The sequence below is a fragment of the Mus caroli genome, unplaced genomic scaffold (genome assembly GCF_978045245.1).
Source record: "Mus caroli unplaced genomic scaffold, Mus_caroli_1 scaffold_2, whole genome shotgun sequence".
NCBI lineage: Eukaryota > Metazoa > Chordata > Mammalia > Rodentia > Muridae > Mus > Mus caroli.
Window position 1 is genome coordinate 16,621,196 of NW_028227257.1, and position 12,559 is coordinate 16,633,754.

Consider the following 12,559-nt stretch of genomic DNA (forward strand, 5'->3'; position numbering starts at 1 on the left):
ACCGAGCGACCGACCGTGGGAGCCTGGTGCGGCGCGCGCCTGCGCACACAGGGGGGCGGGCCTGTTCCCTGCAGAGCCGGCGCCGAGCTCCTTTGCTGGAGTGGGGGGTCTGCATGGCTATGGCCTAGGTTGCAGCTTTTGCTTTCCGTCGGAGCCTGGGGCTGCAGGCTTAATTGCCTCTTCCCTGTAAAACCCGCTTGCTGCTCTGGAGAAGTGGGTGGAGATTTTTATAGTATCCTGGGAACCACGGAGCCGGGAGAAGCAGGCAGCCTGATGGATCTCCTCCAGCTGGTCTGTACCCGGCAAGGCTGCAACCCTTCCTAAGTCGGGTTCCCGATTTGGAGAAGGGGACTTAAGGAGTTTCAGGGAACTCCTAGGATGGGTAAAGAGCACGCACAGCCAGAGCAAGGAAGCCATGGGCTTGGCTTGGCATCAAGAACCCCAGCCGCACCAGGCTTTGGATGACCCACTGGTTGACGATGTGCCCTGGAAACATCACTCACTGTACCTTCTGCGCTTCCATTGAACATTGGAAGACTATCATGAGTCTAGAGTTCGAGAATGGTTCCTTTTGTGTCGATTTGAGCAAATGTGCTCAAAGCAAAAGGCTCCTCTTGTGCCTTCCATTTCCTTAATTGATCTGTCGCTACTAGACCGCTTTTATTGGTTCTAACTCTGGCACCACTACTGCGTCTGTATCATCAGAGACTTGAGTAACTCAGGAGTTTAAGAGACCCCGCACTCTAGGAAGGAGACCCACCACTTTTTAGAACCCTTGGTTCCGAGCAGTGGGTACTAATGTCTTCTGATTGACTGATCCATGTGAAAGAGGTTAACTCTTCAGCGCCCCAGTTCCCGCTTACACACTGATTTTTAATTCTACTCCCTTATTTTGCAGAAAACAGGTCTATTTGGCTTAGGTGGTAACCATCAGCCAAATCTTTAGACTTAGCCCGGATGAAAAATACTCATTTAAATGGTATATTCTCCCAATTGCTGTGATCAAGTTTAAATTTATGTAGATCTTAACTATTCGTTACATGTGTTCTGCTTTGCCTCCACGGTTTTAATCACTTTGTATTTTTAGGAACAAGATTAGTCAGAGAAGGATGGAGATAACCATATCCATGGAAGACTCTTTACACACACCAGTTCTCTTATTTCTATCCAGACTCTACTTATTTAAAGATTTCAAAATGGTTAAGTATTACAGTGGTAAACCTATTTGAACACATGGCTTCTCAATTACAAATCTTTTTTAGTGATTCAAATAGATGCAATGAATTTGAGCAGGTGGGACCCAGACAGCTCATAGACATCAGTTGCTATTTTTTGCTCTTTTACATAGTAACTGGTCTTGTACCTGACTTGCTCATTCCAGCACCCTCAGGGATGGAGAGACCCTTCTAGGCTGAAGTGATGTGGGCAGCTCTGCCCCTATGCTCACTTTACCCTGCGGGCTCCTGCCTGCTTTTAGGAGGAAGTCCAAATGTTTCCTTTATAGTCCACCTTCTTCCCAAGAGTGGGCCCAGATGGTGTTGCCATACAGAGGTATGGAGGGAATTGTTTGGAAGCAGCCCATACTTCCTGTTTCTATCAGAACTGAAGTCACTGATTCAGTAGTTCAAGGATTTCAGAAGACCAGGGGTTTGCCCTCCCTGTGTGAAAACGTTTCTGCTTCTATAGACACATCATACTGTGCAAACTGGTAATCTTAACAGAAACCCAAGGGCTGCATAAAGATACTACCAGAGGGCTTAGAGAGGTCGCTCAGTGGTTTAGGGCTCTTGTTGCTCTGGCTGAACACCAAATTTGGTGTTTGGGGACCATGAAATCGGCCTGTGATAACCTTACTAGACTATGTGGAGGACTAGGAAAACACAGGCCATTTGGGGTGGGGCTCAGAAATCATTTACTTGGATGCTCCGCGCTTAGTGGAGACAAGTCAGTCATCCATGGAGATCAAATCCCTAAGCTCATACCCATCTGCATTGGAACTCTAGGTCTGCCCCATCCTTTACAAAGTATTCTGTGTATATGGTGTGTGCATGCAGCCGGCATGTGCCAATGGCTCATGACGAGAGCAGAGTAAGACTTTGGGAAGTCAGTTCTTTTCTTCCACCAGGGATCCAACTGATGCCAAGCTTGTGCAGCAAGTTTTTACCTGCTCCATCGTCTCCCTGGGCCTACCCTCTTGGCAGTCATACAGAAGCCAGAAAGGTAATAGAAAACCAGTCCTGGGCCAAGTCATTCACTTGTAGAATTCAATGTACTACACCACAGTGCCCATTTAACTATCAGACCTATTCAGTAGAGAGAATAGTATCTACAGAGATGTATGTACAACTTGAGAATATCAGGGCACAAAGGCATATTCATGTAGTCTTGGTGACTCGGGAGCCTGAGGCAGGAATGACTGAGCCCAGTTCTGGTATTGTTAGGTTACCTTCAGACTACTTTGTATGCATGAGTGTTCTACCTGCAAGTTATGTCTGTGGTCTTGTGTATGACTGGATCCCCTGGAATTGGAACTGAAGTTGTTGAACCACCACGTGGGTGCTGGACTTGAACCTGGGTCCTCTAGAAGGGAAGCGCATGCTCTCAACTACTTAGCCTTCTTGTGACTTAGAATGGCCTGTTTGGAAATTTGGCTTGGTAACAGAATTGTACCAGGAATAACTTAGTTTGGTTTGTGTTTACACATTCTAAGTTTTGTAAGCACACACATGCTCATGTGTCCAAAAGACAGCTTTTAGTTCTCTTTGGATGATGTGGCTCTCAAGGATTGAGCTCAGGTTGTGTCAGGCATGGTGGCAAGGTGATTTTACCTGTTGAGCCATCTCTTAGACTCCCATTTTGGTCTAGGCTTTTTGTTTATTTTTGGGTCTAGTGATTGAGCTCAATCCAAAGCAATGGCCGGAGAGCTTTCCCAAGCTAGTCACCATAGGAGGGGGAGCTCATAATTTTGGCTCATAAGCCTGCCCTTAGACTGCAGATGCTACAGCAGGTTATGTTTTTTTTGTCTGTTTGTTTTGGTTTTCCCAGATATTGTTTCTCTGTGTAGCCCTGGCTGTCCTGGAACTCACTCTGTAGACCAGGCTGGCCTCGAACTCAGAAATCCGCCTGCCTCTGCCTCCCGAGTGCTGGGATTAAAGGCGTAGGCCACCACTGCCCCCATCTCTGCAGCAGTTTTTGAACCCATCCACAGGCCATGGAAGCCTGGGATTTGAGATGTCTTAGTAGTGCAGAATAGAGGGGAAAAACTATGGGGCAGCCATGACTCAGTATGATCAGGTCCTTTAAAAATGTACAAGGTTCCAGATGCTCTGGACAGGTAATCCAGCTGAATCAAGCATTCAGATACAGGACAGGGTGACAATGGAATCCAGCCCTGCAACCTCAAGGCCCATTGCTATAAGTCCCTCTTGCTTGTTACTTCCTTTTTGGTCATAAGCACTCAGTGCTCATTTGCCTTTGCAATGACACCTGGCAAAAAACAGGTCCCCCCCCCCACTGAGGGGGAAGGCTGGACTAATAAGACTTCCCTTCTCTTTCCCATGTCCACCTTGTTTGCACAGGCTAGTAATAAGCATGAACATGTGACCTTTCACCAAGCTGGCTAAATAGTTCAAAAGGGACAGTACAATTACATAAGACTTCACTTAGGAACTTTTGAGAACTTCCTTTTATACTCATTGATGCAACTGGTTAGCTCCAACTTCCTAAGCTGAGCACTGAAGTGTCCCAATACTCACCTATAGTGAGTTTGCTCTTCATGCCTTAGAGTCAGTACAGTACACTAGTCATCAGATGGTAAACTGGGGGGGAAGAACTATGTACTGCTGAGGGAATACTCCAATTCCTCACCAGACCACCACCAAGGCCAGGAGATGGCTCAGTGGCTAACAAAACTTGCTAATTCTGGTCACTTAGGTTCAGATTCCCAGAACACAGGACAGGACTCCTGAAAGCAGTCTCTGACATTCATATACGTACCAGCCAGACTGTCAATGACTTCAGCATGAATGATTTCACTTTGTCCTGCTGGGCCTAGTGCAGAGCAGTGCAAACCAACACCTTTTACAAAATTTCACAACTTCTTCAGAGCTTTTAGGGCCATGTAAGACTAGATTCTACTCAAGTGTTTTCAGGGCTGGGACCTGAGAAGCTGTGGATTTTCACCAAGTTCCCAGGTGGTGGTCTAGGTGAAATGGTAACTACCTAGAATCTACCCATTTAAAGCAAACGCAGGACAGATTCTAACTAGCAAAACCAAAACTGGGAAACTACCTAACATTCATCTATTTTTGACCAATACGAAACAATGGAAAAATGGGACTCCTCTCTTTTGGGACAATCTTACCCATGTAGATCCTTATCTCAAAAATAACCTTATGCTGGATTACAGGTCTTTGCCACATTTGGCAAGACTGGAGATTTAGATGCCCTCTAGAATTATGTTCTATATTAGCATTAAATGTCAAGGCTACCTTCAAAATTGGAAGTGCCAGGTATATATTGTTAAAGGTAGATGCTTAAGTGGACAGGGTTCATTCCACTATCCTTGTTTTAAACTCAGTATAAACGTAACAGCAATAGTCAAATGTTATGGCATATGCTTGTAATTTCAGATCTCAGCAGGTCGAGGGAATACTTTTGTGAACTGAAGATCACCTAGGTCAGAGCAACTGCCTCAAAGCAGGAATATAGCATATTTAGTACACAAAAATCATTCATGAATGAACAAAATCTCTGCTTTGTCTACTTTTAACTGGCTAGGATAACTAGGGCTCAACTCTGAAGCAGTTACTATTTAATGACTGAGGCAAGTGCACTAAGTGTCTGTCTTTAAGAACACTCACTATTAGACACTATCTTATAGTTGGGGATATAGCTAGCCCATTTCCTCATGCTTACACAAAACAACTCTCCATATCCCGTTCTGGCCCTGAGCGAGGGGCATACTTCTTTCAGATCACGGGAACTTCTGAGCTTACTTTACTATTCTTTTCGCCTTTTCCTAAAAAAACAAAATCCTAAAACCCCTTTCTGTCAAGAAGAGCCTCTAAAGTAACAGTACTACATACATCCTGCTATCAAAGATGGATTTTGCCACACTTCCTTTTATTTTGGAACTGAAATTCCTTTCTGATCAAACTAGTGTCAATTACTAAAACTTTCAATTTTGAAAAATGTATTCATTTAACAGAATATTTATCGAACAGATTACTCATTATTTAAGGCAGAACTCTATTATCATGAATTGAGTAAAATCATGCTACTTATTACTCATGGTATGAACAACTGTTACAAACCAGACAGATGTGTGGTAGCTGATGTATAAACCCCAGCAGTATGAGGTGGGACATAGGATTGCAGAGTTGGAGGCAGGCTCTGAATGGGTGGTACCTATCTTAAGAAAGAAGGGACAAGTCAGCTGTGATAAAGTCCTTGTTAGTAATACTTCCTGAAGGTCAAGTCCAAAGTCATCCTTCGCTGTAACTAGTGAGATTATGTATGTATATATACACATACACACTAGTATAAGATATAAATAGAATACTGTAAATAGTGGTGACTTCCAATTAATAGTAATTAATTAGCCTCAAATTATTTTGTACTCCAAGAAGTGTCTGCTTCCGACAGTTTCTTGCTAATTACATCCAGAGCCATCCTGCCTTAGCTTCTCATGCTATCAAAAGTGTGTACTATATTATAACTTGACCCTATGAGTCTGTGTGAGAGAGCTGCACACCAACGAGGATTGTGTACCTGCTAAGATCACATGCTCAACTTGAGCCACACATGAAGCCCTGGATTATTTCTATAAACACAAAATGAAACCCCACACTTGGTTCCACATCATGTATCCAAAATCAGGTCAACCACAGGCAAAGCTTCTGAGAACCAGGTTAAGCAATGGGACTACAATGGTATTGACAGATAAACTTGCAAAGAATAAGTGTGCCCTAGGTCCAGGACTAAGGGACATTAGGTTAAGCAGTTCAGGTATTTAAAACTTCCTAAGTTGACTGTGTTGAATAATGTCAACTACAGATAAAAATGGACATGAGTAAACACATGAAAATAAAACAAACCATCTACTTACTTGAAGTCCCCAAACCCTGCTTTCTAGAGCTAAAACAAGAGAACACATCAATGGTAGCTAATGGTTAACTCTACTTCAAAAAGAACTACCTGGCAATTATTTGGTGCCAAGGGACAACACAATAAATGAAGAACAAGTCTTTCCCTTGGTAAGCATTTTATTGAGATAAAGCATAAAGTAGGTTAACAAAGTAGAAAAAAAATATCCAAGATGAAAGCAATGTTAACACAAGAGGAGTGGGAACATAAAGGCTGAAGTAGGTAGGACTCAAACTGGCCATAAAGGCACTGTGGCATACAGATCAAGAAACACTATCACGTCCAACAGGACTCAAGATGTTCCCCACTTCTCTTGTGCTCTTTTATCAGTTGGTGTCGTTGATATTCCACCCAGGGCACCAACCAATGTGTGCAGGATGGATTCTTCGATTCTGCGCATTAGTTGGTAGGGAACTGAATTCACTCATCAGTAAGAAACTAAAACACTTTAAGTCAGTCAATTCTGCTAAGGCCAATGCTTTAAATGCAGTTGTTTGTTTAGTGCATTTAATAACGAGAGTTTACAGGCATGAAAGCCTAAATTTCAAATAAAATGGCCTTTGTCCCCACTAGAAAAACTGTATGGGTATTGGCATTCACCTATTCATTATATATTTATGAGGGCAGCTAAAAAATAGTCTAATGCCTCTGTCATGTACTACCACACTAACAGAAGGCAAGCCCAGCAGTTGCATGCAGTCAGAAAGTCAAATTTTACTATTAGCCTTTCCCCTTTTAAAAGGCTGTGGCTCAGAAAGCTTTTAGTTTTCCCTGAAAATAAAGAGAACTTTGGTCAAACCCAATTCTTAAAGAGCCATCACATTTGTTTTTAAGTAGGTAAAATAGTAAACTACAACCAGTTTTCTTTAAATTCTGAAATTTACACTGGAAAAATAAACCTATTTCTTATAAACATCTAAACAAAGCATCAAAGAAAAGACTAAAGCAGCAGCTTTGTTTGACACTATGTTCCTAAAGCTAGTCTGTAAGATTTTCTAACAGGATAAATGTCTTGAAAACATTCCCCTTCCCCTGTTCCCAAGTATTCCCAGCTATAGACACCTACCTAGGCCCTTGAACCTCTATTTTTCCACACAGCCTTGCCTTATTGCATGTCCTCTGATTATTTGGCCCTACAAACCAACTCTATGTACGTTATAATCTATAATCCAATTTTTGCTAGATTATATAATAACAGACAAGGAAGGTATTAAACCTGAGCCAATCCATCTACACCATTACTAAAGAATGAGGCTAAGTGTTTGGGATGAAATGACTTCACAAATGTCTGAATAATGGAAAGGCTGTAAGGTAATTGTTGATTGCAGTTTCAACTAACTGGGCTTTCGGATGTATGGAAACTACAATCGAGTTATTCCTACACATTTGCACTATTTATTTTAACTTGGTTTCCACAGCATTCGTAACGCTTTACTTATAAAGTATGAAGCATTTTAGTTTATCCATGTCACTGTTTTTCAAACTAACCACAAATGCCCCACTAATACAAAGGGGACTGATTGGAAAATATCTTAGCCAAATGTCTAAGCACCTGTTAAATATAATCACCTTTCAGCAGAAAATGTAGCATATATGCTTTTTCAACTTTGAATAACTAAATTTCTAATTCTGTTTTTCAAAACATTAAAGACCACCAAACCATACATTAACACTAATCACGCGACCACCTCCAGAGCACAGATATAACAAGATCCCAAGTACTAGGACCCACTTCTTGAAAAGTTCAAATTGTAATCCTTTAGTTTCTTTTATTTATCTTGTGGCACTAACTACAAAGTTCCTTTTACTTTTAATTCAACTTATTAAAGGGATAGACAAAACACTTTGGTAGATTAACAGCACAAAATAAGGTTAGCCAAACTGAATAATTTATTGCTGGTCTGAGACTTGCCTTGTTTCACACTCACGTAGAATTTACACTGTCTCCACACATGGCAGGCAGGGCCTTAGGAGTGACCTAGTCAATAAGGCAATCACCTTGGTAGCAAACTTTTATTTAAATCTTACATAACTCAAGCTTTATAAAAAGCCAACATAATTGAAAATTTGGGTTCTCCCTCTAAAGCCTGCAGTATTCAAAGCTTGAACAGTTAATTTAAAAATAAGCAAAACAAAACAACAGAACCCTGCAGCAGATCCTGCTGCAATACTTTAAAAAAAATCTAAATGAGCTTAATCTTTACAAAAGTTATTTTAGCTCAAAGGCTACAAAATCAAAATTATCTTAATTCTACAAAGAAGGGAGAGGGCTTCATACCACCATTTTAGAACCTCATCTTTTTCTCATTAAATTTGGCCACAAATCAAATTCCGGTGTTCCCTTTTCAGGAAATCCTCTTAAAGAAGAGGCGAGTACAAACTCGGAAGAGTAACTGCCTAAGCAAGTAGGAAAGTGTTCCATTATAGTGTGCAAAGAACGTAGAGTTCAGGGTTAATCTCTGGAACTTGATCTGGACCTCGAACGAGATCTAGAACGGGACCTTGAAGCTCTTTTTGGCGGAGGGGACATGGACCGAGCCTTTGAGGGCGGAGCAGGTAGAGGCGAGTGGGACCGAGACTGGCTCCGGGATCTGGACTTTGACTTTATATCTCCTTTGCCGTTCTCTTTGGGGGACCGAGACCGGGACCTACTGCGCGACTGCCCATACTTATCCTTAGACCTGCTTCTCGAGTGGGAATGGGAGCCCCGGTCAGACTTGGGCTTCGATTTGCTCTTTGATCTGGATTTCCTGCCTTTTGAGCGGGATCGGGATCGACCTTTGCTCCGAGACCTAGATCTGTACAAGAAAAGCCAGATTTCTTTCAGTATCTTGTCAGAAAACACCTACACTCCATCAAGTGGTAAAAATTAAGAGACCCAATACCACATTATTTACCGGGAGCGACTTTTTGAGATACTTCGAGATCTACTGCGGCTGCTTCTGCGACTCCTACTCCGAGATCGTCTTCTAGACCGTGATCTACACACAAGAGACAGTGATGTTTTAATCTTTTCAAGAATATGTTTTAACTACCCATCTGTGGCTGGAGTATCTGCTTACTACAACCAAGAAACACCGTAAATACAACTAGGCAACAACTGGAAAAGACAAGCCTCCCCCCAGTCCTCGTTACCTGGATCTACTGCCAGAGTAGGAGCGCCTATGGCTTGTTCTTGGCTTATCTTCAATAAGCCTAATATTTCTGCCATTTATTTCTGTACCATCCAGTTTATCCAAAGCACGCTTCATGTCGGAGTAGGATCTAAATTCAATCACACCCTCATTTGTTCGTTCTTTGTGAGCATCTGCATAAGTCACTTCTCCTGCCTGCCGCATGAAATCCTAAAACAGTTAAGACTGATAAGCCCCAGAAATCTAAAGCAAGGCCATGTAGCCAACTCTTAAGGAAAGTAACTGCTGTCTTTTAAACCCCAGGTACATACCTTTAAGTCTTGCCAACTGCAACGACTAGACAGATTTTCTACAATAAGCCTGTACTCTGTACGAACAGGTGGTCCATATTTGTCTCTGCCAGAAGTTCTCCGACTGCTGTATCCACCTCCACCACCTTTATCACATGAAGGGAGTAATTAGATGCGTTGCAATGACAGGCATGCATGTTTTTGAAAGTTAGTACAAACATAGCAACGTTTATTACTGGAGTAGGACTTTGCTATTATACTGCTAAACCCTCGATACATTTGTGATTTGCCACAAATTAAATTAAGGGCAAGTCAAATAGACTAAACCCAACTAAACCTCTCCTACAATCTGTTAGAGAGTGACTGCTCCTTTATTCAATTTACCTCGCTAAGTTTTATTTTACAGAACATTGTAAAATATAAAACTTAACTGATTACATGCATTTCTACATTTTACAAAAATGTTTACTAGTTACACTAAGTACTTACATCACAGTGTGAGGTTTTTGGTGGTGGTTTGGCCACAAAACACGCAAGGTAACAGTCACCTAGTTCAGATTAACCAGTTTTGTCTAACCCTTGGAATCCTCACCATCACCCTGCGTCTAATGGCAAAAGGCTGCTGTCGTCATGGCTTCCGGTAAGGTCAGCCAAAGGGTCATAGGGCAAGGGTCACACAATGTATGGAAAAGCCAAGGCCAATCAGGAAAGGCAGTCATCTTAGCCTCAGTGGACACAGCCTCAGCCCCATTGGTCACTTTCAAATTGAAACATCAAGGACTTGTTAAAAAGTTGGAATTCAACATGCAACAATTTCAACATTAAACATTTCACATAACCAAAATCCCCCCAACCCCCTCCCAGTAACATGCCCCAACTATTTCAAATACAGCATAAAGCTTATTTAGATTTACTTTGTGGTACTATGCCACATTACTTAGTTTAAAATGGCATTTTCTTTGCCCCCCATCAAGTCTCCTAGCTCCTAAGACTTAGACTTCAAGCTCCTCCCATTTCCCCACCCCCGGCCCCACCTCCACCCCAGCCTTCCTCGAAACTTCCTCAACGCTAGCTAACCAGCACTGACAGATAAGCAAAGGGGCATACTACAAATACAGCCAGCCCTCGCTTTCAATGGCAGAACCCAAGTCAGTGCCAAAGAGGGCCAACTGAAGCCACTCCTCCAAACTTAAGTCAACCGGCCACCCGACCCCATTCCCCGCGCTCCGGTGTCCCACGGCTACCCGGGCATGCGTGGAGGTAGAGGGGCCCCGGGAACACCCAGGGTCGACAAACCCCGACCTCCGCGCCTGCCCGGGCTGGGGAGGTCCCACCCTGCCCACCCCAGTGACTGCACCCGCCCTGTGCCCCCAACCTCCGCCCCCCCCAGGTACCCAGGACGCGGAGCGCGCGGGGGTAAGGACTCACTGCGGCTTCCGTAGCTGTAGCCATCGCGGTCGCGGCGCGGGCCCCGGGCGTGCTCTACGATCACGCGCTCGCCGCACAGCTCCTTGCTGTTGAGCTCGTACACGGCGTCGTCGGCATCCCGGGAGTCCTCAAACTCCACGAAACCGTACCTGCGGAGGGGCGGAGCGCGAGCCGCGCACCGGCGGGCGGGCGTGTCGTTAGCCGGCGCCGCGCGCTCCCGCGCCCTCCCCCCCGCGCACGCGCGCTCGGGGCGCCGCCGCCGCCATTTTAGAGGCCCTGCCACGCGGCGCCGCGGCCTTGGCCGCCTCGGGTCCTTGGGGGACCTCTCTCCGCCGCGGGGCGCGGCCTCCCAGACCCGACTCACCCATTTTTGAGGTCGATCTCGAGGAGGCGGCCGTAGCCGCTGAAAAAGCGCTGGATGTCCTTCTCGCGGACGTTGTAGCTCAGGCGTCCTATGTAGACGCGCGGCATGACCGTGGCCCACGGGTGTCCTCCGGGAGGCTGGCGGAGGGGCGGCGGGCCGCGGGGCAGGGCTGCGGTGCGGGTGCGGGGACGGCGAAGGCCCGAACACGCGCCTCACACCGCAGCGGCGGCCGAGTCAGCCACACAATGGTGCGCGCGCGCGCGCCGGCCTACGCTATAAGTGCCCGGGGGCGGGGCGCGGCGCGGCGCGTGACGTCGTCGCGCAGCACGTCCTCTCCCGCGCCGCGGACCGCTCGGGACGGCTTGGGGCGGCCCGCGGCGCGTGCGGGGCTTGCTGGGAGTTGATTTCGCTACTGTGATGTCCCCTGGCGCTGTGCAGCCATCAGCGTAAACAGCCAAGGCCCGGATCTTTTGAGTCGTGCCTACTAATAAACTGTTCTTGTGCCCAGGCACGCGGAGAACGAATTCTATTTCTCATTGGTTGTCCGGGCTGTCAGTCTAGGCCATCTTGGTCTCTGATTGGTCTACTAAAAAAAAAAAAGGTTGCTCTGTCCCTTCAGCGGGTTTCTCGCGCTGATTTCGATGAGTACACGCTCAAGGGAGTCGGTCGGTTCCTTAGTTTCTTAGCAGCCCGGGATCTGCCCCCGAGGTTTAGTGACCAGCAGGGGAGGTGGTGTGGTTGGTCTGGATGGCATCCCTCCCTCTGCTCCGAGCTCTGACAGCTCTGAATCCCGCTCTCGCCGTGGCCGTTCACAAAGGGAGCATGGCTGGGCCCCATGCACCAACAGGCGGGTGCTCGGAGCTTGGGATCAGACCTGGTGGTCTTCCAAGACCCCCGATCCCCTTTCCTATCCATACTGTTCTTAACCTGGTTGGATCCGAAGGCAAACTATTTATGAAGCAGAAATACACACTTAGGAGTTTATGGAGGTGACATCTAACGCTGTAGAGTTAAAACAGCCCCACTGCCCTGGAGTAAAGTTAATTGACTATCAAGGAGCATGCCTTGGGAGTACTCAAAGCACGGCGAAGGTTTGGCTAGAGAGGTAAGAAAACCGAAAGCAGAGCACGGTGTGAGGAAAGCTGAGAGAAAAGACTGCCATTGAGTTAGTACCTGCTCTTTAGGAATTTGTTTTC

The 12,559-nt window shown here is 45.4% G+C and overlaps 1 protein-coding gene across 1 annotated transcript; it reads right to left on the reverse strand.

The window, feature by feature from the left end:
- Positions 1 to 8,019: 8,019 nt before the first annotated feature.
- Srsf6 (serine and arginine rich splicing factor 6) lies at positions 8,020 to 11,623 on the reverse strand. Its single transcript, XM_021151078.3, has 6 exons — positions 11,364 to 11,623; positions 11,000 to 11,148; positions 9,593 to 9,717; positions 9,283 to 9,491; positions 9,045 to 9,128; positions 8,020 to 8,945 (listed from the first exon to the last, which is right to left on the reverse strand). The coding sequence occupies exons 1-6, from the start codon at positions 11,468 to 11,470 to the stop codon at positions 8,600 to 8,602; spliced, it is 1,020 nt and encodes a 339-aa protein (XP_021006737.1). The 5' UTR covers positions 11,471 to 11,623; the 3' UTR covers positions 8,020 to 8,599.
- Between the last annotated feature and the right edge of the window lie 936 nt (positions 11,624 to 12,559).